Consider the following 26,354-nt stretch of genomic DNA (forward strand, 5'->3'; position numbering starts at 1 on the left):
TGTGCTACCCCCTATTTGTTTTGAGTATGAATTTGACACCTTTTTTTACATATTGCACCTTTAAAGTTCAAGAAAACACATAATTTTTCTCATACTGTCCATTTCTGCAGCATCTCTATTAACCCTCTGTCTAAAATAAAAAAAACAGTCTCCCTCTCTCCAATATGGGACCTTAAAGTCTAAACAACGACATTAAACGCCGTATTTATGTCCTTAGTTAACTAGTTTTTTTCCCTTAATAGTGGGTGTGTTATTTTGGAGCAAAACTCTTCATTTAAATATCGCTGACCCAGATGAGAGCAGTGTCTCTCCAGTGTGTTGCCCATTTCTGGTGCAGCGCTGTGACAGTCTGCCTCTGTGGTTTCCTGCGCTGCTTCGGCCTTGAACAGAAAATAGACTCGAATATAACCCTGCTGCCACTGCTGCTGCTCCCGCTGCCGCCGCAATAGCACGCAGCCCTCTAACACACGTAAACGTACGCATGTAAACCGCGCCACTCTCACTCGATTGGCATTCGGGCGGTTTTCAATACATTCCTATCTTGACTCATTAGTTCATTGTCCTTCGTGTCTGCTTCCTTACCTCATCCTTCGAGTTCGGGCCTCTCATTTCCTGTCTTCACTTCCCGTTCTTTCTTTTCTTCTTCCCCTCCGCCTCTGTCTTTACCCACTCTACCTCTCTCTGTCTTTTAGAGTCACGTGGCTGCCGGAGCTGGGGAGCCAGGTGCAGATGAGTACCACTCCTTGGTGCTGTATCACAACAACAGCCCTCGCTGGGCCGAGCAGATCAAGCTGCCCATCCCGGTCGACATGTTCCGGGGGTCGCACGTCCGGTTTGAGTTCCGACACTGCTCCAGTAAGTTGGAATGGGATCTTGGATATGTTTTATTTATCTGATAAAGGTTAAGTGAAGACATTTTTCAAGGCTCTCACATCTATTCAGAGGTGAACGCCTGAAGTGCTGCCATCTTTTTTAGTAATCCAGGGGAGTTGGAGGTAAAGAGGTGTAAATCTGGAGCACAATAAGCATCGCCCTTCCTGCCAGCTTGTATCTGCTGGCCCTCCAGCCTCAAGCCCCGAGACTGCTGCCACCCCCAAATATACAATGCCAAAGTGTATAAATGTGCGCTTGTGTGAGCCTTTTCATAATGAGACTAGTTTGTCCAACTTCTCACCTCCTAATGAGACAAAAAACTTTAATTATGACCAAAATATCGCTCTCACTCTCGCTTACCCTCTTTTCTGGGCTGCGGGCAGAAGTCTCCTCTCTCATAACAAGGCGATATTATTATGCCTTTTGCAGCCAAGCTGGGAGGCTGTGCGTCTGTGTGCAGTAGATATAGTAGCCTTATTACTGCTGGCAGTGCTAGCATTGCTACCCAAGGGCTGCCTATTAAGAGGCCAATTTGAGCCTGTGGTGACACCAAACTGAGGAGAGCATATTACATGTGCTATTAAGGGCTCCCAAAACTCAGGGACAACCTGCCTGAGGAAATATGATTAGCAGACTCTCATTTTCAATTAATGCAAAACAGAGAGCTCAGTTTTTATGAATATGCTTTTAAATGTTGTCTTGTTTTAGCACTCGTTATGCAGCAGCAGCGATTATTCATTTGTTTGAGGGAAGTCCAGCGTCTCCTAGTTTTTGCTAAAGGGGAGTGTAGGGACCTGTCAGCAACAACGGCACTGATTGTTTATGAATCAAATAATTGGAGCGATTTACAAAACAACAAGTACTTTATAATAGAAACACTACTGTTGTTAAAGGAGCAGTTGTTTTCTCTCAAAGGGGCACTTTGTAGTTTTTGGAGAAGCAATTCAATCTCAGAATCTTAATGTTTACAATACTAATGAGGTAATAATACAAACTCAGAGATATTTATTTTTTCTGTAACTGAATAAACAAGCTGTTCTCAGAGGAAAATAAGATCCCAGATCACTGTTTGAAGCTAGAAAGGTGGCAGGGTCCGCCAAATATAAACAAAATAAAACAGTATTAAATTGTGTTGTCATTTTAGGTCAGTTTGTTTATTCATCTCCAGAGTAACTGCTAACTGCTGCTGACTGTAGCTGCCCTCAGCTAGTTAGCTTAGTTAGCCGTGCAGCTAGCACAGGAGCTCTCTACAACACAATACACAGACATCATCATTGTCAAAACTGCTACTTATTCACATTCTTTGAATAATTTTATTTGATTTTTTAATGTTTTCTTAAAACTAAAAGTCCTACATATTGGCCCTTTAATAGGCAGCAAAAAGATACAAAGTCTCTTCACATTTCTAGTTTATAACCCTGAATTCCTAACAAGCCCCCAAATTATTAACTTCTACTGTAGTAACATGGTGTATTTGGAAGAGTGATTTCAAGAAATAACACACATCACTCTCTACCTGGTCTGCTGAGCTCAGCTAAGCCTGCGTTTCACGCAGTACCTCTTAATCTTTCTTAATCTCTCAGCACCCAGGGCTGTAAGGGGTTTATAGATTAGGAAAACCTGTCAGAAAAGAACCACGCACAACAAAAAGCAAAAGTTTTACAGTCTTGAGTTTTGTTAGTAATAACTTTCCTGGTGTAAAAAAAATTCAAACTTAATCACAGCAAAGCAACAGAGAAATAAAATGGCCTTGGTGCAATTTAAAAAGTTTAATACAGTGCAACTTGTGCTTCTCCTGGGAGAGTGAACACACACACACACACACACACACTCTCGCAGAAGACTCTGGTAGATGCTGCCTAAATGAATCACTTGTGTTGCAATGAAAGGGAATAGAAACATTACGCTTCTCACTTCCCGCTGTGCGAACATTAGCACTTTATTGCCCAAGCAGCAGATAAATCAGATTACATGTGTTCACAATGCAAATTATGCCCAGAGCTTCCAGAAAAGCTTCTTAAAAACACAGCAGCCCACTTTAATCATGCCCTCCAAGATTAATTTAGCAGCATCTAAATATCTTGTTTTTGCCTTTTGCCGGTGGTTGAGTTTGTGTGTCAGCGGATGAAGGGTTTGCTCAGTACAAACCTCACACTATAATTGTTGTTTGAGGTAAAACTGATACTGACCACACTCAACACTGACATGCGCTTGGTGTGATCAAGGCTTAAATGTATCATATACCATGTCTTGATTTAGGGCAGAAACATGGTCCATGCAAGTGTGAAAATGCAACTGATGGCGGCTGGCCCAGCTGGCACGAACACGCATCCCCAGTATTGATACACACATATACCATATGCGCTTTCTCGCTTTCGCTTCTCACCGACAGCGATGTAATGTAGGTCAGAAGTAAATTAACTTAGATGCTGTTGTACTTAACACACAGTACACAAGCCTGGTTTTATTTGTCTTTTAATTGAAAAATAAAATTCTTTGCCCTCACTGTTTGAACACGGTAATAAATATTAAGGTTAGACATTCCCGTATCGTGACACTCGATATGGGCGCTGTAGTAAACTAACATAGTGTCTATGTGTACTGCTGTACCTACTGCGCTCAAGGAAGAGACCAGGGAACAGAAGAGGTGACCGAGTGTCATAAACACGCCGTCGGACACTGACATGTTCAGCTAGAGCTTCGTCAAACTGGTCAGCCATGCTTGTTTTGGGCAGAAGTGAACCCGAACAGAAGGGGTCAGCTTCCTCGTCTTGTTTCATGCTGTAGCACCTGCAAGCTGCAACACTCAGACTGCAGCTTGTGTTACAGTTTTCAGGTGACTCACTCCAGAACATGCCGTTGACATTGTTGCGTCGGCACACTTGCGTCCATGTTTCTGCCTTTAGTGTTCCCTCCAAAATTCACTGTGTGCACCCTTGAGGCCTAATAAGCATGCTGAATATATTTAAATGTAAGTGAAATTGTTTATATCCATGATTCCTTCTCTGCCTTTTGCAGGTGCATTGCTGCATTCCTTGGTGCTTTTTTTCTTTTTTCATCCCCAACAGTGATGTGTAGTCTTCAGCTTTGGGTTTGCAATTCAAGGAGCATCAACACACTGAAGACTGAGCATCAGATCCATTTATCCAACTTATTAATTTTGCATTGCATAACCGGTTTCATAATCTGAGCTTTTGTTTTGTTTATTCCCTCGCAGCCTGTGCTGGTGTATTTTGGACTCAATGTCGTGTCCATGTGTTGTTGTTTGACAGCTAAAGACAAGGGAGAGAAGAAACTGTTTGGCTACTCCTTTGTTCCTCTGATGCAGGAGGATGGCAGGACTCTGCCAGATGGCACCCATGAGCTCATTATCCATAAGGTAATAAGTGCATACACTCGGCACCGAGATTTCTAATGACCAACATGGAATCAGTTTGACTGTGTGCTTTGCAGGATTTGTTTTTGGCACCTGTACAGTGATTAATATTCATCTTGATGTGTGATTCCAGCCAAGATTGAGGCTTATTTTGAATGAAAAGGATGTGACAACCTCGCTTTTGTTTTCGCTGCATTCTCACTTGTTTTTAAGACATTTCTCAGTTGCAGTGTTATTATCTTAAAGGGGCACTATGTTTAATATTTACAATATTAATGAGGTAATGATACAAACTGGATTATTTATCTTTTCGAGCTGTTCTCAGAGGACAATAAGGTCCCAGAACACTGTTTGAAGCTAGAAAGGTGGCAGGGTCTGCCACATATAAACAAAATAAAACAGTATGGAACTGTGTTGTCCTTTAAGGTCAGTTTGTTTATTCAGTCATGAAAACAGAGTTTGTTTATTTAGTTTGTCGAGGCATAAACAAGCAGTCACTGTAGATCTTTCTCTTCTGATTACATTTTCTAAGTAGTGCACCTTTAATAATGGGGCAGAATTCAAAACTGCCAACTGTCATCTGCTCTTAAGTGCTTGCATGATAAATCTGAGGTATTATTCAAATAGAAAAGTGCAATTTCAGTCAACAGAAAGATAAAACTCTTGTCATTCTGTTTAATGTTAAATTGCCTCTGAGAGATTCCTCTTAAGCGAACCTGCTCTGTGTAGCGTCTCGCAGGTGTCGCCAAGGCTACGTCGGACAGGATTACACACTGCGTTTGATTATGTGATTCACTCGCTCCGAACGGCAAAATGCGGTCATCGTGTTATCACACTGTTTTGGTGCAACGGGCTGACAAACGGCTCCCATCGCTCCATTACAGGCCGACAGCCCAATGAGTAATGTCCGCTTACGTAACACTGTCAAGCTGCGAGGCTGAATTAAAAATGCGAGCGTGTGTTAATGTTTACTTTAAGTCCACTCTGTCTCCGTGTCTATTTAGCATGACCTTTACATCCGTTTTCCTGCGTCTAACAGACCCATCTTTTCACACATTTTGTGTTTTTCACACATCAAAAGACTAAAAGCCAGTAAAATGGCCAGCATCCCTGGTTAAAAAGCTACTGCGAGAGCGTCTTGGGTGTAATTCAAAATAATTGCAGACTACATGCTCTCCCTCAGCTGCAGGCGAAGGGTGTGTGCATAAACCTCAGGCTTTTGCGGAGGGACAGAAAAGCATGGCGCGCATTCATACATTTTATTGGAAGCGAGGCAGAACAGCGGCCAGAAGTCTGATTATTTGTTTTCCCTGTTAGCTGTACAGTCTTAAAAAACAACAACCCCTCTTGTTAATGTCTTCCTTTCCTTTCCCTGCCAAACCAGCCTAACCTGCGCCTGCCAGTTTTAGAGGACGACTCCGGTCGCCTTGTGTGTGTGTGTGTTCCCACCGTTAAAGGGGAAAAGGGCCCCGCTCTGATGCCAGATGGAAGTTTGCTGAAAAGCTCAATGAAACTGGCATGGCCTAGTTTCTCCTCGGACCCAAAATAGACACAGTAGAATCAGTCCAAACCGTGCGGTAGCTTCGGAGCTGCCTCAGCTGTGCGTTGAGGCTCCACATGAAATCCCCCAAAATAACACGAGGGATCTGTGAGTGATCACAATAGCGTTACACGTCTCAGTCGTGACTGATGCACAGCCTGCAGCCGATGAAATGTTCTGACAAATTCTTCTCCTTTCCTATAAATCTCCTCTGCCAGTTCACGAAAATGTGCGCTTTTCTTCCCCTCTTTCTCTTTCCTCCTCCAGTGCGAGGAGAATACCAACTTGGCAGACTGTTCGCGCTACCTGAAGCTGCCGTTCTCCAAGGCCAACCTCCCGTCCAACAACCAGACCCTGAAAGGCACCAAAGAGTCTTTCTGGATCACCAGCTTTCTCTGCTCCACCAAGCTCACGCAGAACGGTAAACTCAGACTCAGAGATTGACATTTTGGACAGTGGCCCTGTGAGATGTTTTTGTTCTTTCTGTTCTTTGGCTGCTATGCTCCATCTCTTGTCACATTTGAAATTAAAGTTAGCTGTATTCACCAGCTGCTCCTGCGCTCCTGTGCAGCTCAGTGAGTAGGTGATAGAGCTGTTGCCACCAAAGACGGTGATCAACACGTCATAAGAGGCGAACAAAGTGGTTTAGTGCCTCATGTTTAAAATCTCCCTCCTGTCAGAAATGTGTTTTTCTTCTTGTTCTGACGAGAACAACCGTTGTTTCACCGTGTAGAAGGATGTTTGTCACCAGGACGCTGTTTTCACGTGTCAGTTTTCTCTGTGCTCACTGAAGATTTCTAAGAGTTGGGCCTGTGAGCATGATTTGTGACATCACAGATAGTTAGGAAGCCGATCCTGTGCCAACATCGGAAGTTGGAGACATCTTGTATCCAGCAGTTCAACTTTTGAAATGAGAGATATTTATTTAATGAAGAAGAAGAAGCAACAGGTTCCATTTAAAGTATTTTATTTATAGTTACTTACTGCATATACAGAAAGTTAGAAACACATGAGAGAATTTGTATTTACTGTATGCCTTAAAGGAACAGTTCACAAAATAACCCAAAATTAAACGTTTCTGGAGCTTCACAGCAGAACAGCGTTGCAGCATTCTCCATTTAACATCTGAAGTAGACGGGGACTTGTTTTAAAACATAAAAGAAAAAACGTAAAATGGCTCCAAACAGCTGGTCCGGCGTTTTCCAAGCCTTTCCAAGTAACATTGTTCCAAATCAGACTGGGATCCTGGGCTAATGGACAGTGGCTTACGCCTGACAATCTGTATGGAGCCATTTTATGTTTTTCCTTCTTTTGATGTTTATGTTTTTAAAACAAGTCTCCATCTACTTCGGTTGTGCAAAGCTTCTCTCAACTACGGCTCAGTAGATGATGACAAAAGTTTCATTTTTGGGTGAACTTTAAATATAAATGTGGAGGTAAGAGGAGAGGAGGTGTGCAAGAGAGAAAGTGACATTTCCATCCAAAACATCCAAGTGTGTGTAGTCACCTGTAAATATGCAGGATGGTGGAAAATCCAGTCTGCAGTGCTCACTAATGAGCCAATGAATCCTTCAGGAATCTGCTGGCAAGGTGGGATTTGTAGTCTTATGTCAGCCGGACTTGCTCATCACCTTTATTTATACAGCAAACAATATCAACAACAATAATGGATTGAAATATAAAGTGTGCGGCACATGAGGACGTTTGTTTTCCTCCAGCGAGCCACTGATGCGTTTCAAACTTTCCCAGACACTGTCAGCGTTTTGTCAGACAGCAGAAAAACAGTGAATGATAAATCATTTCTTACCTCATTAAGTAGATGGTAGAATACATAAACATAAAAAGCTACAGGCGCAATTTCCTTGCAGCACGCTGGTAATTTCCTGAACGCATTTGACGTCGTCTGTGAATTGATTAGGGGAGGATAGGAATACGTGACGGATTGGTAAAAAAAACAAACACGATCACGCACGCGCGCAAACGCACAAACAAAACTCGCACGCGAAGTTGCAAAAAGCCACGCTTCAGGTTGAACTGAATCCAAAGAGACAGCGAGAAGACTTTCTTCTCGAGGCGTATGTTTTATTCATGCGTACGTCTGGGGACCCCGGCTGAGGAAAATGACTTTCTATCTCCTTTATCCCGCCGCACTTGAAAATGCCATCGTTTGTTTGGTTTCAGAGGAGTTTTGGGGGGGCCGTAGCTGAAGGGTGAAGTGATGCTCTGTGATCTGAGTCGCTCTCCCCTCTCATGATCCTGCGCGCAAACAAACACAAGAAGCGTCGTGATCTGTTGCGCTTGCGTCTCCCTCGCTTACTGTCACGTCTCCTGCAGGTGATATGCTGGACCTGTTGAAGTGGAGAGCCCACCCCGAGAGGATCAACGACAGCCTCTCGAAGCTGAAGGAGATCGACGGCTCGGAGATTGTCAAAGTAGGTCCACGATCAGATTCTCATCGCAGAGTCGCTCCCACTGATTTGATTTCAAGTCGAGAGAAGTTAACGTGATGCTCCCCTTGTTCTCCTCCCTGCTACAGTTTCTACAGGACACCCTGGACACTCTGTTTGGCATTCTGGATGAAAGCTCTCAGAGATACGGGCTCAAGGTGTTTGATTCACTGGTGAGTAAGCTCGTCGGACGGACTTCTGCGGATCTTTTCGTATTTTTCTGTTTCCCCCTCACGTATCAAGCGCAATCTCACCCAGTCAGAAAACAGAAACACAAGCCAGCTGTCGGAGAAAGATCCAGTGATGTAACGCTACACAGCTCGCTGAACCAATCTCACCCCGGTTACGCTGCGCTGCTCTGATAGAGCGGGTGATCGATCTCTGTCCCTCTCCCCGCATCAGTCTCACACTGACATATGAACACACTCTCCCCCGCTCAGCGCGCCGTTATCAATGATGGAAAGGTCGAGCGGGCAGAGGCACTCATCAAGTTTCCCTTTTTGTGGTCTGAAGATCAATCCGACGAGTCTGACAAGTGGACTTATCTTCTGTGGTCGGACAGATTCAGTGTTTCACAACAAGGGAAACATGGAGTTTAACCACAGTTCAGCTCTGTTGTACTGATATATTTTTAGATGTCTGTATATGTTGATATCTATTTTTATTCTCTTTTTGTCCTCATATCTGTAATATTTGATCCCTTTTTGTTTTGTTAGCATTTTTTTGTTAGCTTAGATGTTCAGAAAAGTACAGTGGAAGTTATTAACCCACAGACTTCACAGTGTGTTAGATCAGGGGTTCCTTGAGGGGGTTCCACTGGGTTACCAACAAGTACAAGACTCATTTATTTTCAGTATATTTCCATCCATAAGTAAAATAGTGACAGAATGTCAGACTGCTTTGGTCGTGGGCATCACACGCTTTCTGTTACAAAACGTGGAAAAGCAAAATTCTCATCGAATTGTGGATGCTGGGACAAAATATTATCACATTGACGTGAAAAAGTTTGGGAATCCCTGCGTGAGCCTAGCTGAACTCAAGCTTAGCATAGTAGCTAAGCTTGCTAATCAGAGTGATTTCAAGCAGATTGAAGAAATACAGAGGAAACTGTCATTTAAGGCGTGAAGTGAAGGAGAGTTGCACAGAAATTAATCTTCAATGTCAAAGAATACTTTGAGATAAAACGTCTTCCCTGTTTACTTCCAGGTCCACATCATCAACCTCCTCCAGGACAGCAAATTCCAGCACTTCAAACCCGTCATGGACACCTACATCGAGAGCCACTTTGCCGGAGCTTTGTCCTACAGGTTCGTAACAGTTTCGGCCTCCCACTTCTTCAGATGTTCGAGGCTGCAGCAGCGCCTTGAGCGCACAATAACACACATATTGTATTCTAATGACATACTGTATCACATGGGCGAGAACCTGCGTCAGTGTTGAGAGGCAGCTCCACTCAGCTCTGCTGAGATTTAGTCAGCAGCCGTGTGAACGAAATGCTTCTGGTGCCCCCTGGCTGTCGAAAAGTGGAATGTAAAAACTGCATTTGCTTTCTTTATCCTTATTTTCTTCTCCTGGCTATCACACAAACACATATTCACACACATATTCACAACCTGCTGTTCTCACCAGCTGTCTTCTTCACACTCTCTGTACCTGTAAAATTATGTGCTGCTGCTGTCTCTTTCTTCTTCTTCTTCTTCTTCTTCTTTTTCACTCTTTATGCTTCCACACGTACAGAATGCTGCTGCCACATCCATCTGCTTTAAACTCTTTATACCTGTGATATTGCTCTATCAGAGGTGTCGCATCTTAATTAATTAACACAAAAAGCGCTCATGCATATCACCATTTTCCCTTATTATAACTACCTTTAGTTATTGATAGGGAAGCGAGCCGTCATCCAGTTGTGATCAGAACGAGAAAATGCTCTCATTCAGTAATCTCTGCTTTCCTTGATGCCTCTCTTGAAATATCTGCCGTGGTTTTTAGAGTTTTATCATAAATTCTTTAAACTAACAACAAAAACATTTTTATTGAATTTGTGCATCATCCTAAGGTCATAACTCTCAGCTTTATTTATGAGAAACAGGCAGGAGAGCGATGCGACCTTCTCTGGAATCGATTTAAACTTTGTGTGATGAAATGTTTCATGTTAAAACTCTGCATTGCCTCATCTGTGTTGGCTAAATCCACGGAGAGAGGCTATGTGCGATGTAGCCAGAGGTGAGCAGTGATAATGTGTGTGTGTGTTCTCCAGGGACCTGATCAAAGTGCTGAAGTGGTACGTGGACCGCATTGTCGACGCAGAACACCAGGATCACATACAGCAGGTGCTCAAGGTGAGGCTCCAACACACACACACTTACACTGGCACGCTGAGATACATACATATTCACACACACACACACAACATCAACACAGATGCATCCAGAAATGCAAACAAACAAACTTTCTCCCTCTCGTCCGCCACTCGGGCTAATTTCCCCCGCTCATCAGCAACGAAAACATCGCGGCACCGTTCATTATTCCCCTCCTCAATCTATTACGCCGCATGCAATTTTAATCAGCAGAAATGCACCGCCTCTGGTGTTGGGGATCCACATCACATTATTCTAATGACTCATGCAGATACAGAAGCACATTTGCGGCTTCTGCAGTACGGTTTCCCCCTATTTATCATTCACAGGACACATTCTGCACCAGACGTAAATGTTACTCTGTCACGCTGTAAATAATGAAGAAGTGGAGCGCTGCAGATGTGTTTGCAGGGTTTCCTTGCACGAGGGATGTATAGAAAGTCAACTCTTAGGTTGTTTTGAAGCATCTCCTTTAGACAGGGTTCTTATTGCTAATATTGCTTATTTTCTTGTTAAATCAATTAGTTGTTTGGTCAATAAAATGGTGAAAATGTCAATCGGTGCTCTTCAAACTCAAGGTGACGTCCTAGAATGTCTTGTCGTGTTTGCAACCCAAACCCAGAGAAAATTCACATTCAGTCAAGTTTTTCTTTCGATTTTTTAAATTTTTTTCTCAAACAGATTAATCCATTATCAATAGTTGGCTATTAATTTAACCGTTTCCTGTATTCATAAATAAATCACAAGTATGATTTTGTTGTAACATCTGATTTTACTCTTAAACAACTTTTTTAGTTTGTTATTTTAGAAAAGAACACAACAAAACAAATGTGAAATCCTTTTATTCTCAGAAAACTAGACGGGTAAAAGCGTATTTTTCAACAAAATGTTAAAAATAACTTAATATTTATTCTTTTGCATCTTTTTTCTGTGACAGAACAATCCATCAGTCCACACAAGTGAACATTATGCACCATGATATGACTATTATATGACTACTGGGCCCGTATTTAGATTAAATCTTGAGAATGTTTGCTATTGCTGTTTGATTAAACTATTCAAGTGTAAATTATGTCCTGACTTTAAATCAGACACTCAAAATAAGGCCAAATCTAAAAAGTCAGAATATCGTTTAATATTATGTCAAAAATGAGAAGCATGTTAAATTAAGATAAGAAAAACTGTCAACACTATGAACATTTTAGCCTCACATCATTCTTTAACCGTCTTCACTGGAAGCAGGAGACTTTTCCTGATGATAAATGACGATTGTTCTCTCCGTCCTCCAGGCCAGCGAGTACATCTTCAAGTACATCATCCAGTCCCGCCGGCTCTTCTCACTGGCCACGGGAGGCCAGAACGAGGAGGAGTTCCGAGTCTGCATCCACGAGCTCTTCATGTCCATCCGCTTCTTCCTCTCGCAGGAGAACAAAGGCACCAGTCCCGTCGCGCAAACACAGGTGTGTGTGTGTGTGTGTGTGTGTGTGTGTGTGTTTGCGTCTCACATGTGAATCTGTACCTGTCTGTACTTGTGCGCCACGTTATGTTTTCTTTCTGGAGGACTCCTGTTAATGCAGTCATGATAGGTGAGAAATTGCCTGTAATTGAATTTCATGCTGCCAGAGGGGTCTGAGAGAGAGGCGGAGGAGGAAATTGTGTGGCAGGTTTCTACTTTTTCCGCTGGGAGGTCTGCGCAGCGGGGGAGCCGCCTTCGCTCATTTCCAAACGGGACCAAAACAAATAAGCTAAAGACGCCAAAGATAATCCTAATTACACAGCAGAAATGGGAACAGCTGCTTGTGCGGTTGTGTGTCTTTGTTTTTACCTCTGCAGGACGGGTGTGTTAGCTTCCGTCTCTTATTTTGTTTTGTCTTAGAGTCAGGTACTCCTTTATTGGATTAAGTCCCAGGTCTTGTGTTAATGATTCCTTTCCCTTATTGCTTTGTGAACCCTGAACACATGTTTTGTTCCCTCATTATTAACAATGAGGTTTACTTTTCACAGCCCGGTGGAACAATTCTAACAATCTACTCAAGAGACCAACGCAGAGTTATCGAAACCAGCACTCTTGTTTTTATACCGTCCACTCGCTCCGAAGTAATTTCACCTCAGTGTAACATCAGCTCCTGAGGTTGCGCCCTCGCCGTGCTGCTGGAAAAGCTCCACTTCATCCCTCCGCTGACTTCTGATCCAGACTAATCTGTATTCTCAACTCAACAATAGCTGCAGGGGGATGCACGCCAGGCTAATGCTAATCCAAGTTAATCGGCGACATGTGGGCGAGCACACACTGTCCGACACACACGGACGACAAAGCCGTGTACGCATAATTTAGCACCTGTGACCTGATGTGGTTTATATCACCGGGTGATGTAACATCAGATTACCCAACCAAATAATGTAATTGGAGCATATTTAGTGTATTCATGCTAACTCGAAAGAAAAGTATTTATAGTGCGTATATCAATGTCCCTGTCTGTGTCTAGACTTTTCTCTGGGAAGCAAACACCTGTGACAGTTAAACAGGCTGAAAAATTGCTCCTCTTCTCTCTTGGGCTTTCCTGGAAAAATGACAGAGACATGGTGACACACCTCTAGATTTGAGTAATCTCCATTTTTCAATTGTGCAGCCACAATCTGACAGATCTTGACAGCAATAAAGAGCGTCAGACTGAGAGCTGCAGACAGGCGACGACAGCTATCCCACTGGAGTGGTCCTTTAGTTGAATCCACATAATCCCCGACTGCTAGTTCCAATCAAATCCAGCCTGGTGCAGGACAACAGAACATATGTGCTTTTGTTTTCACAGCAACAGCTATTAGATAAGATTGTAGGGCAGGGGGTTGCATCATTTTTGATGTGAAGTGCCTGCCATCCTTATGAAAACATCCATATAACTAAAGGTGCAACATGTACTTTCTCTTATTTACAAAGGCAGAGAGAAATAAGAACCATACAAGAATGCTGCCATCCTCGTGCCACCCAAGACTGCTTACCCCTTGTGTAGAGTCTCATGTTTGCCTGTTCTAATACAACGTCACAGAATCTTGTTTAAAGAACCTCCACATCGGCCCTTATAAAATGAATATACAGCATGATGCTGATTTAGTGGAAGATGTATTGACATCTCTGAACAAACATCACAAAAAATCTGCATATTCATATCTGAAAACGCTCTGTTCAGTCTAATTTGCAGCGTGAATGCTTTTGGCAGGCAGTTCTCTACAAAGCGATTCCAGTCTTTGAGAATATAAAACCATTAAAATGATTGAACATCCTCCCGTTCTGCCTAGGCGGTGTTCCTGCGGACGTTCCCAGCAGTTTACGGCGAGCTGCTGAAGATCTTCACGGTGCGGGAGGTGGCCAACTTCGTCAGGGAGACGCTGGGCAGCCTGCCCACCACCGTCCACGCTGACTGCCCCCTGGAGGCTGTCAAACTGCAGTGCATTGCCAAGACCGTGGAGAGCCAGCTTTACATTAACCCAGGTAAAGGCTCCTTCACGCAGACAGATGCACAGTTTATGTACACTTTGATACCAATGCATAATTAAAGCTTGTAAACACGCTGGAAACCCAACATGGACACATTCGTGAGCAAATAACACAAGTAGGAAAAAAAGGCTTGCAGAGAGATTATGAACACACAGGAAAAGTAAACAGCACAGAGGGAGACAAACAGATTTGAACAACCAGACTCACCCACAAAATGGAGGAAATAATCAGTTGTAGTGCGTGTCATCGTGTACAAACAGGCTATTAATCCATATTATATTGTTGGGTTGTGCACTCCTGCAGTGAAGTCATTTAGGAACACCTGCAGTGCGCCTAACTCCATGTCATTAACTTAGTCTTAATAAAGGCTGTACACCGAAGCAAATTACTCAGTGTTTTATTTCCAGCGTGCCCCCAAAGGCTTCATGTAGCCAGAAGAACACCCCTCATGCAAATCATATTAAAGTTAGACTAAGAGTCACACTTGGATACAAGTAATTATATTTAAGAAAAAAAGTGTTCAAAAACAATTAATATGTGTGTGTGTGTTGCAGAGTCACGGTGCATCCTGTTGCCGGTGGTGCTCCGAGTCCTCCAGGCGCACATGCAGGAGCAGAGAGACCTGGTCATGTGCGCCCGCATCCTCACCAGCATGCTGTCGCTCATCAAGAAGGAGGAAAACGGCACTGCGGTGAGTAATAAAGCGCTGATTGGTCACCATCACACAAGGAATAGTTCAAATGGCTTTGATTGATACCACACATAATAATAATAATGGTAAAGTGGCTGAAGGCTTAACAAACATGTACGCCTCGTCGTTCAAGATAATTAAACCTAAACCTGAAGGATGTGGTGTTATATTGTCAATGCAAGTATTTAGGGCAACAGTCTTGATGACACGAATGCTTGCAAGTGATCCGTCTGATATGACCTGAGTGCAGTATAAATGCCAGACTGTATCCCAGCTAGCTTGTTTTCAGTCTTTAGGCTAAGATAAGCTAGCTGATTCCCCCTGGTTTCAGTCTTTAGGCTAAGCTAAGCTAGTTGATTGCCCCTGTTTTTAGTCTTTAAGCTTAGCTAAGCAGCCCCCCCTGTCTTTAGGCTAAGCTAAGCTAGCCAGTTCCGCCTGTTTTCAGTCTTCACGCTAAACTAGGCTAGCTGGTCCCCCCCGTTTTCAGTCTTTAGGCTAAGCTTAACTAGCCAATTCCCCCTGTTTTCAGTCTTTATGCTATGCTATGCTATGCTAAGCTAAGCTAGCTGGTTCCCTCTGTTTTCAATCTTATGGTGAAGCTAAGCTAGTTGGTTCCACCTGTGTTCAATCTTCATGCTAAGCAAAGCTAGCTGGTTACCCCTGTTTTCAGTCTTTATGCTAAGCTAAGCTAGTTGGTTCCCCCTGTTTTCAGTCTTTATGCTAAGCTAAGCTAGCTGGTTCCCCCTGCATCCAATCTTTAGGCTAAGTTAAGCTAACCAGCTTCATATTTAGCATACAGAAATGAGCCTGCTATAATTGTATTCCTGTGTGAACAACATATCGAACGAATCAGCACATTGTTGCCCCAAACGTTACAAGTTGAAAACAGATTTCCAGGTTAAAAATCAGTGACTTTCTACTCAGACGTTATCCTGAACAGTTAAAATGAATTCCCTCTGCTAGTCTACAAGCCTGTACAGGGGACTTACCACCATAATAACTAGAAAACAACTCTAAAGGAAGTCTAAGCTGGAGGAATGACTCTTACAGCAATTTCTTTGCCAATACATTGCAATAGCAGATTGCTTTGTTGTGTGTATATGGTCAATTAGTCTTGGTAACAAGGGCATTGGCAGCCGTGCAGTCCAGTAATGAGACCCATCAATTTAGCAATGGCCATTGTTGGAGTGGCAGTCACTCTGAGTCACTGTGTGTGTGTGTGTGTGTGTGTGTGTGTGCGTGCCTGATTTGTGCGTGTGTGTGCGTGCAGCAGCTCGGGATGCTGGGCTTGAACTGTTGGCTGCCAGAGGGGCAGCTAGTGGTAAAGGCGCCCAGTAGGACACACACACGCACACACACACACACACACACACACACACACACATAGCGAGACTGGCACCACATCTAAAGGGAAGTGACAGCAGTGGCAGCCAATGTGCCAGTCTGAAGCTCCTTCTCATTATCGCTCTGTCCAAGACCTGTCTGTCTTGTCAGCGGTAGAGACTGCAGGGAGATGCACTCACACAAACACACACCAAACACACACATACACACACCAGTTTATCCTTCACTCTCTTGGAGTTTCTTTTAATCTTCCGCTGTCTCTTTCTCCTTTGTATTCCACCTACTCTTATACTCTGTTAATTTAGAGTTTGAAAATGTTGCTTTTAGCCTTGAAACTTCAGATTAGTGCAGATTCACTCACTGAATCAAGACTCAATAAAACTCCAACTAAAGGGTAAAGAGTGCAGACTCTGGCTCTGGGGCAGATCCACGTCAGCTGTCGGTCAAGGTTCAAGGTGAAAAAGCTCAAGAAGAATTTCAGCGTCTCAATTTGGCTTTTCTTGTGTATGTTAATGAAGTGAAAGTTAAGTCCTGTTACTTGTAATTCATGTGTAAGTGTTGTCCTTTGTGCAGGAGCCGGTGGTCTCAGAGGAGGTGGAGCTAATTGTAGAAAGCCTGCTGGGAGTTTTACTGAGGACCATCCTGGAAATTAGCAACCGGCCGCAGCCTGCCGGACCTGCCATGAGACTCCAGTTCCAGGATGTCACAGTACGTGTGTTTTATCTTGTGTCAGTCAGAGTGTGTGTGTGTGTGTGTGTGTGTGTGTGTGTGTGTGTGTGTGTGTGTGTGTGTGTGTGTGCGGATGCTACTGCCTATAAATTGTTTTGGGACTTAACAAAATGTGCAAGAGTAATTATAGATTGAAATGAAGTTGCTGCTGTGGCGACCGTAATTCCACTAACATTATTAACATTAGTGGCAATAATTAAGATTTATAATGCAACACAGCACAAAAGAGGGGAACAGGGGATTGGATAATAATGAGATGATGATCATCATCATCATTATGTGATGATGGCTGGTTGTTCCTCTTGTAATAGAGCTACAGTTCTTTCCGAGGTTAATAAAGGGCGCACTCTTAATTTGATACGACAAAGTTCTTCCTTTCTTATTTCCTGTAGCGAAGGATACGGAGGAAAATCAACTTGATGAATGTGGTTCATATGCAGCGTTTCGATGCCTCCTGCTCGACTACTTTCCTCATAAATGTTCTCAAACTTAATACTACAATTAATCTCGTATCTTAGGGCACCCCTGAAGACGTTAAAACTGATGCTCACTACATTTTCTCTTCCTCTCACTCTCGCTGCGTTCTGTCCTGTCAGGGAGAGTTCGTGGCGTGTTTGTTGGCCCTCCTGCGACAGATGAGCGACAGGCACTACCAGCAGCTGCTGCAGGCGTTCAGCAGCAAAGACAACCTGAGGGTGAGACCACCACATCCATCTATCTCTCTATAAATACAAACATATATATATTTGTCTGTGGCAATGCTTCTCCCACTCTCTGCCTCCTGCTTGTGTCCGTATGTGATTCTGAAAGTGAACAGATAGTGAGATAAATAGCAGACGGGTGTTTGACTCGCTGCACGATGCCAAAATGCAAACAAAGTAACCTCTGTGTCATTGATTAAACATGAACTGCAGTCAAATACTGAAAGGGAATTGACGTCAAGTGTCGATTTAATTCTCATCTAGTCGGAAAACTGATGGCGAGCTTTCAGGTGTGAAAAGGTAAATAAGGCCCGCCAGCCGAGCAGAATGCAAGTTCAGACACTGAGCACATATCAGTCTCTATATTCCCTGTATATTTATCCTTCTCCAGCCATATTGCTTCATATTTTTCATAACTTGGCCAGTGTGTACTGCATATACATACTGGAGAGAGTGTGGGAGAAGAATTTCCATATATATGTTGTTTTTGGGTTGGATACCCTAATGTTTGTCTGTACATGTATTTTTTCTCCTGCCCTGTGAGTCATCGCTCTGCCTCTCCGCCTCTCTGTCTCTCTTTCTAAGCTGTTTTCAAAGACTTCCCAGTTTCAAAGTGTCGCTCACTGTGCTCACAGACATTTCTGAAGTGTCATGCATATATTCTTGCAGTGTTGGGAAAGTTAGTTTGGACTGCGGAAGTAATGGATAAGTAGTATAATATTTAGTTCTAGCCCTTTGTAATGATTAATTACATATATTGTTATGTGGCTCAAAAGATCGTAACGAACGAGTCGACACAAAACTTATTTATTAAACTAAACATAACTCTGATAAATATGAGGATGCAGGGTAGAGTGTGTGTGGCCGAGTGGAGTTTATATACTGTCGCTGTAGGTATTCATGTCCTCTCCATGCTGCACTGCAAGGTCAGCGGTGGCAGGTTACATAATGAAGAGGAAGAGCAGAGAGAAGAGGAAAGTTAATGAGGTCACAAGTTCATTCCAGTGAGAAATATCAATTTACCGAATGTCAGAAAAAGTAGAAAGGCAATCTGCTCTTGTTAACTTGAAAAGCTCTTATTCCAGAAAGACAATTTTCAGGCTTTTGTTCTATTATTTTTATCGCTAGCATCCAAAGTAACAGACCAGAACAGATCAAGAAGCCGAAGGGCTTGAAACTAATGTTTCAGCACCATGGAGAGACATAAAGGGACTGGATTTAGACTTTAGTTTGTAAATTTGTATTATTTCAGTATATAATTTTAAGCGATACCTTCATACACAAATGTATGTTTCTCCTTATGTTGAGAGATCACAGAGATTTTTTAATCTGCAACTTGAAGTTTAGGATCAGTGTCCAAAGATAACACGTTTGCTTTGTCTGTGTTCCAGGACTTTCTTCTTCAGATCTTCACAGTCTTCAGGATCCTAATCCGACCAGAAATGTTTCCTAAAGACTGGACCGTCATGCGGTTGGTCACTAACAAGTAAGACCGCACACGAATGTGCACACAGAGACAAACGTGGACAGTCGAAAGGAGGAAACAGCTGAAAAAGTACTGAAATACTGAATAAAAAGACAGGAAAAAGGAGATTTACCTCATCTTCCATCTGCTGAAAGTGTATGTAGAGCCGTGTCTTTCAGTGGACAGTGTGCTTCAGTCACTGAATGATTCATGATACACATTATTCTATATTTCAGCAACAAGTAAAAGTAAAATATTTAACCAAATGGACAAAATAGGTGTATTGCTCTCAGTTAAAATGAGGGTGAATCCAAGATTAATGCACTGCGTCACCCATTTAACTGCAAATGTTTGTTTATGTATTTTATCAGTGTCTTTTCATTCCCTGCCCCTGAGCTATCACTCTGATTTGAATATCATGTAAAGTGTTCGCAGTCGTGTGTATTTTTCCTCGGAGGTAACACAATGACCTTCACCACCTCACCTCCTCCTCCTCCTCCTTTCTTTCTCTCTCTCTCTCTCTTGTAGTGTCATCATCACAACTGTCCTCTACCTTTCTGAGGCTCTGAGGAAAAACTTCCTCAATGACAAGTTTGACTACAAGGTAAAGGAAATGTGTGTGAAGATCTGAACAAGGCTACAGTGCCACACAGCTCAACATCAGAAATGCTGCAGTATTAGCACCCACTCACTCTAGAGCACGGAGACCTGACATGAACCTGTCGGGACCCGACGACTGAACATGGTGCTTTCTGTAAAAATATAATGTAGAAGTAGGACAAACTGACATGGTGCTTTCAAGTTCTTTTAGTGAAATTATTGTGTAAAGATAAGTGATATTAAATGGTAATTGATTATAGGTGATGGACCTACTGTCTGTTTGGTCTAAATGTCTTTTTACGAGATGCTTTGAACACAACACTGAGGTTATTCCTCACTTTCTACCCTGTACATGTCCGTAATCAGAGAAAACAGACAAGCTGTAACCGTGGTAACGACTGCGTGACAGGGTAACACAAACTCAGTGCTTCAGCTTACATTTGACTGCGTTGGGCTCGAGTAACGTCCGGACGTAAAAACACAACGGTCAGGTTTGCCCGAGCCAAACTCCAACACACACATAGGCACTTAGAATAAAAGTCATAGATTTATTTATTTCCGCGCATCCAACTTTAAAACAAAAGCTTTGATGGAGACATTAAACAGAGCTAATACGAACAATAATCAGGAGCTTAAGGCGGACAATAAAATTAGAAAGGACAAAAGCAATAAAATCACCACAAGAGAGAAGAGAGTTAATTGAATTGTTCTGTTATACTAAACATTTCCTGGTCCAAGTTTCAAGTGTATTGAGGATGATCAGCTTGTTTGTAAATTAAATTAACAGGTGTTGTTGTTCAGTTTGTACCTGAACGTATCACTGAAATCTCAAATATCAAGAGTCCACGATAACCTGCAGCAAATCATCCAGTTTCTTGCCTGAATTCCTGAAAACTTCCTGAGGAGTAACTTTTCCACGCAGCTCTGACACAATGCTGTTTTTTCTTACTGTCATCTGCAGGTGTGGGACTCGTACTTTTACCTGTCTGTAATATTCATCAACCAACCCTGTCTGCAGCTGGAGTCCTTCTCTCCCTCCAAGAGGAAGAAGACGCTGGAGAAGTGAGCTCTGTTTGTTTGCGTGCTAGGATGGCCTGTAACGAGACGTGTGCTCGCTCAACAAGCCGTCCTATCCTCCTGCTGTTGTCTGTCAAACTCCCAAACAGTCGCACACACACACACATACACGCAGTACACTCGAGGCCACATACAGAATAATGAGTACTTAACATTCTCTGCTGTGCAGCCGCTCTCAATGTTCGCCCGCAGCGAGCACGGGTGTCTAACCGTGATGTTTTATCGTGCAGGTATGGAGACATGAGGGTAATGATGGGCTGTGAGATCTTCAGCATGTGGCAGAATTTAGGTAAGATGATGAATCTCAGTCCACGTGGTTCACATGGCCTGTCTTTATTCCTAAAACTCACAATAGATTGTTTAAAAAGAGACTCGAAGAAAATTAATCCGAGTGGTGGTGCAAATGAAAAGCTAGAGTTGGGGTCTGCCTTCCATCCCAGCTGTAAGTATCTCTTACAGGCTCATAAATATCTCCTCAGTTATTCCTCTTGTGAGGAAAAAAATTGGACTTCTTGAAGTCTGTGTGACGCACCGACATCAGAGGGAGAAAAAAACGCAGATAAACTCTCCAGTATTTTCTTTGTACTTGAGCTGATGGTGAACTCAAAAAACTCTGACTTTTCCTCCATGCCAAAAAACTATTTGTCGCCATGGCAACCAGCTGGCTGCCTCACTCTGTTTTGTGCGGATGCCTTTGTTCCACTCCGAGTGTTTGATGGACCGGTATAATTTTGTTTTTTTGGTAATTTCTCCTGTTTTTATGTGTAGTCAAGTGCACAATTTTAAAATGCACTTTGAAGTCACTTTATTTGTGTTCATTTGATGTCAATATGAAGTCGCCCCATTAACAGTAATGCGTTTTAACTAACACAGGTGCTTGGTCATTTGATTGGAGTGCAGTGCACTTAAACCAGATAATCACAGCAGCCTGTATTGTAGACGAGAAGTCGACTTGTTGTCCAGAGTCGGACAGATTGCCTCTGACATAAACAATACGCCGTGTTCAGGGATAAAGTGAGAGCGTCACCTCTGTGTCGACCTCTGTCTCTCCTCCAGGGGAGCACAAGCTGAACTTCATCCCAGCGATGATTGGTCCGTTCCTGGAGGTGACGCTGGTGCCTCAGCCCGATCTGAGGAATGTCATGATCCCCATCTTCCACGACATGATGGACTGGGAGCAGAGACGCAGTGGCAATTTCAAACAGGTACACAGCTGCCAAAGATAGATTTTCTCACCTGAAACTCCAGCAAAGCAAATTTAACCCGTTACATTCACGCATATGTGTTTGTTAATAGTAAATATACGCTGTCCTCGTGATGTTTCTTAATAAATTACAAAACTGCAAATATTATAATCCGTTTTCTAAGTTAAGGTTTGTTACAGTGTAGCTAAGTTACCAAGCTGCTGGGGCTTTATTGGTCATGGGAGACTAGACTGCAGTGTTGTCTTTTCCTGGTTTTAAAGGGGCTCTGTGGAAATTCTGTGTTGTGGAAGCCGGCTGTTTGTTTATGTTAGCGGACTTTACTTCTAAATTAAAGTTAGCTACTGTTGCTCCGAGCCCTCCACAGAGAAAAGTAAACAGTAGTAAACAACTTAAAGCAACATTATGTAACTTTTTCGCCTTGAAATAACAGCTTCAAAATCATTTTGACTGCACAGTGTGTTGTAACGTAAGTGAGAGGGTAGGATCACAGCATTACATACATGCTTACTGCAACATACAAGTTTCTAACACATAACATTGTTATGACATAATGAGTTTTGTTTGTAGTTTGCACCTACAATTACATCTGACAAGTCGTTAGAGACCTGGGATTTGTATTTACGACAGTGGTGTTGCATTCAGAATCTGTGGGGGGTGCCAAATCGCACAAAATGCCAATTTCTACATAATGTTGCTTTAACCAAATCATCAAAAGGCTTGTAAAGGCAACTGAGAGAGATGGGGACGGTCTCATTTTCCATGTCACATTACGATCCGCTCATATATGGCCAATAAAAAAGTAATAGAGTCCCTTTAAAGTCTGCATTACAGTATTTTACTCTGTCACAGCAGCTATAAAACAGAGACGATACTTAAATGTAACAAATGTACAATTGTTTTGCTGTGTTAAGTAATGTAGGTAAGTGGTGATGAATGACTGTATTTACAAAAGTAAGCGATGCATTTGCGAATGCAAGATTAAATCATGAAAATGAAAACACATCAAAAGCAATTGCCTTTGTTTTGACACTTTGAGAAGACATCCAGTGATTCAGTCGAGCATGATGTTCAAGTTTTAAGCTCTGCACCATCTGTGATTTTCTTCCTCGCGGTCGTGGCAGCCTCTTTGAGATTTTTAATGCTTTCTTTATCCTCGTAGGTGGAGGCCAAGCTGATCGACAAGCTGGACAGCCTGATGTCCGAGGGCAAAGGAGATGAGACGTACAGGGAGCTCTTCAACAGCATGTGAGTTACAGGAAGGAGCGGCAGTAGAAACTGATACATGAGGATGAGGGGGCATATGGGTTTGTTTAATTAGCGCGGATTTTAAATGAAAAGGGAGCTTAACTAACTCGCAATACAGAGGCGAGTTCAGGATACCAGCACCCATCCACTGAAAGACAAAATAGCCGTTTATTGAGCCGAATGACCTGAAGCGATGCGACCCGCACAAGGCTTCGTCAGGTAAATGCAGCTGGCAGGTCGTTTTCCTCATTAAATGGCTGCTTTATCTGTAAGTGCAGCTTTTGAAAATGAGCTTTTAACCCTGAGAACCAAAGTGCACAGATATCAGCGGTAACGCCGCCTCGCCCGAATAAAAACAAGCGTTAAATGTGCTGCTAATAGGGTGTTTTTTGGAAGTTTCACATTTGCTTTGCAAATTCACAAACCCGTCATTAGAGCGAAAGATCAGACAGAAGGTTGTTCTTTATTCTGAACCTGTTAATACTGAGTAGATTGATTGATAATGAGAGGTAAGTGATCATTGTTCAGTCACCTTCATCTTCACTCACGCCTCCTCCTCCGAGTCCTCGTCCACTCTGTCCTTGTGTTTCCAGGTTTGTGTTCCTGCATGTTTCAGTGTGTGTGCTCACGCTAATGTGTGTGTGTGTGTGTTGGTGCACTGGTTCCCACCTCCCGACACCCATCAGGGGTCAAAGCTTCTTGATTTTAAAGGGTGTTTTTTTTAAATGAAGGGTTGGTCTTGCAGCTAGTGGTCGTCGGGACTAGAAGCTCTTAGTGATATAACAAGACAGGACAGGCAGAGGCTAGCTGGTTAGCATGCTAACTTCAGTAGAAATGTCTTTAACGCAATACGTAGTGTCAAAACTCCCATTTTTTCACATTCCGTTGATAATTTAAGTTCTTTTAATTTATTCTTTAAACTTAAATTCCTAAAATTTCACCTTTTAAGGAAAAACGTTGGGAACCGCTGTGTTTGTGTGTGTGTCCCTGCTTCTTTCTGTGCCTGCTCATATTTTTATGTCCCACTTTGCTTCAGGACTATTAGAGTTCAACTTCCAAAAAGTCATTTTTCTGATTCACACACATACTGTACGTTTTGCTGACTATCACTTAGACGTGAATCAAATCTTGATAAGTATTTTATCAATATGCATCTACCGTAATTGTTCCTCTGTCATTCATAGTCAACCATTCTGTTACCCGCCATTTTTACATGTGAAACATTACAAAAAAGTGTAATATCACTACATATTATTATTATATCTATTTATCTAATCTAAAATGTAATGTTATGCTTAGGAAATTATTATTATCAAGTTGCAAATATCTAATTTTAGTTTAGTTTTATGATTTTAGCCTATTTTTATCTTTTCTTGCTTGATTAAGTTCTTGTTTTAGTTTTTAGTAATTTATTTTCCTCCTACTAACTCCACTAACCCCTAAACTAACCTGTGTGCGTGTGTGTGCTGATATTAATCGTATTAATATTAATTTATTCCGCCTATGCTTCCCGCCTGGAGTAGAATTCCTCTGTTTGGTCCGTACCCTAGGTAAGACGCTCTCCTCTTTGTTCTCTCTGTGTCGTCTGTGTGAGGGGGAACGGCGGCTGGGAATCTTTAACTTCAGCCACTTCAAGCTAACGGCAATATTTAGGCTGCCATGTGTTTGTCTTCTGTAGCAGCCCAGTTCTAAAAAATCTATTGAGGTCAATTATTGTAAGTTTTTTTTAGCCACCTTGGGTATTTTATTTTGTTAACTCTCACAGGCAGGCCAACAAGCATAGGTGACACTGGCGTGACTGGGATTGATTTCCTCTTTGCTTCGCCTCCTTTTCTTTTGCAGTAATTTCTTCGTCTCCCCCCCACTCGTCACCTTTTCTCTCCCATTTGCTCTCTGTTACCTCTTGTCTCTTCTGGTCTTCACATCTCTCCATCTTGTCCTCCAGCCTGCTGAAGAAGATTGAGAGGGAGACCTGGAGGGAGAGCGGGATCTCTCTGATCGCTACCGTCACTCGCTTAATGGAGAGATTGCTAGACTATAGGTGAGAGTGCGGACGTCGACTGTTGTGCGTCATCGGCACACATTCTGTTTGTAATCTTTGTGGCCACTGATGATGTTTCTGTCACAGGGATTGTATGAAGCTGGGAGAAGTGGATGGGAAAAAGATTGGATGTACCGTCAGTTTACTGGTGAGTATCAGTTAATTCAATATATCACTTACTTAATACAACTATACTGCAGCAGCTTATTTGCTGTTGAGAACATTGTCACCATGTTCACGTTTGTATTTTAAATATGAAGCAACAACCAGCAGCTGGTTAGCTTAGAGCTAGCTTAGCTCTTACCAAAGGTAAATGAATTTGTCACCTGGAGCCTCCAAAGCTAATTTATTAGCACGTTATACCACGAATGTTAGATAGTAATAAAGTAGCTCCAGGGTGACACTGTGCCTGGTGACGGACACAATTATATAGTAATAGTGAGGTTTATAGGGAACCAATGTAAATGCAGATGGTTCCATTATTTAATATCCTTTACATTGTGCAATCAACATTGACTTCATAATGTTGAAGCAGAAAACTGGACTAAAATACCATGATTGATGAGCTTTGGAGGTGCCCGTAGGCTAGCTGTTTCATCCTGCTTTCACTTTTTATGCTAAGCAATCCTGCTTCTGGCTGTAGATTTATATTTTATCCACAGATATGAGAGTGGCATCAATGTTATCTAACTTGGTAAGACTTTTTAATAAAGCTTTAATAAGTCTCCTCCGTAGGTCTTTACCTTCCTTAACTATTAGAGCTGTTTTTATGTGTGCTGAAGAGAAAGGAATATATGAGCTTAATGGTAAAATTCATTTTTTATTTTCTGCTGCTGCTACGAGTCCTGTTAAGTTGTCATCTTTTAATGGATAAAGAATGATCTCAAAAATGAAATATGTTATGTATTTAGTAAGATACATAATTAGTTTCTTTGACTTATTAGATGAACATATAATTTATTTCTTAAGACTTTTAATTGTGTTTGATCATTTCCCCTCGCAGAGGTAATAAAACTCCAACAAATTCAGTTTTTGTTTCTTTTTTCCCTCTGGTGTTTCTATTATCGGTCCCTCTGCCCACTAGGTTTTCCTTATGTAACTGCAGCCATCTGTAAGAGCACCTGGGTGTGTGGGCAGATGGATCAGGAGTCACTGCTGAAATATACTGCT

General features: G+C 42.4%; 1 protein-coding gene across 6 annotated transcripts in view; it reads left to right on the top strand.

The window, feature by feature from the left end:
- dock4b (dedicator of cytokinesis 4b) overlaps positions 1-26,354 on the top strand; it is a 126,502-nt gene that overhangs the window by 68,158 nt on the left and 31,990 nt on the right. For 4 of the 6 annotated variants that reach the window (XM_084346364.1, XM_084346365.1, XM_084346367.1 and 1 more), the window contains exons 15-35: positions 693-855; positions 4,146-4,252; positions 6,057-6,210; positions 8,124-8,221; positions 8,326-8,409; positions 9,443-9,543; positions 10,494-10,575; positions 11,883-12,053; positions 13,888-14,080; positions 14,641-14,777; positions 16,695-16,829; positions 17,447-17,545; positions 18,943-19,037; positions 19,545-19,620; positions 20,578-20,678; positions 20,924-20,982; positions 21,750-21,898; positions 23,058-23,143; positions 24,667-24,693; positions 25,089-25,184; positions 25,272-25,332. In XM_084346364.1, coding sequence (XP_084202490.1) covers positions 693-855; positions 4,146-4,252; positions 6,057-6,210; positions 8,124-8,221; positions 8,326-8,409; positions 9,443-9,543; positions 10,494-10,575; positions 11,883-12,053; positions 13,888-14,080; positions 14,641-14,777; positions 16,695-16,829; positions 17,447-17,545; positions 18,943-19,037; positions 19,545-19,620; positions 20,578-20,678; positions 20,924-20,982; positions 21,750-21,898; positions 23,058-23,143; positions 24,667-24,693; positions 25,089-25,184; positions 25,272-25,332 — 2,274 coding nt within the window. The remainder of the gene's footprint in view (positions 1-692; positions 856-4,145; positions 4,253-6,056; positions 6,211-8,123; positions 8,222-8,325; positions 8,410-9,442; positions 9,544-10,493; positions 10,576-11,882; positions 12,054-13,887; positions 14,081-14,640; positions 14,778-16,694; positions 16,830-17,446; positions 17,546-18,942; positions 19,038-19,544; positions 19,621-20,577; positions 20,679-20,923; positions 20,983-21,749; positions 21,899-23,057; positions 23,144-24,666; positions 24,694-25,088; positions 25,185-25,271; positions 25,333-26,354) is intronic. The other 2 variants (XM_084346366.1, XM_084346369.1) reach the window with 1 other exon arrangement.

The sequence above is a fragment of the Pagrus pagrus genome (genome assembly GCF_965226575.1).
Source record: "Pagrus pagrus genome assembly, chromosome: 23".
In the NCBI taxonomy this organism is placed as follows: domain Eukaryota; kingdom Metazoa; phylum Chordata; class Actinopteri; order Spariformes; family Sparidae; genus Pagrus; species Pagrus pagrus.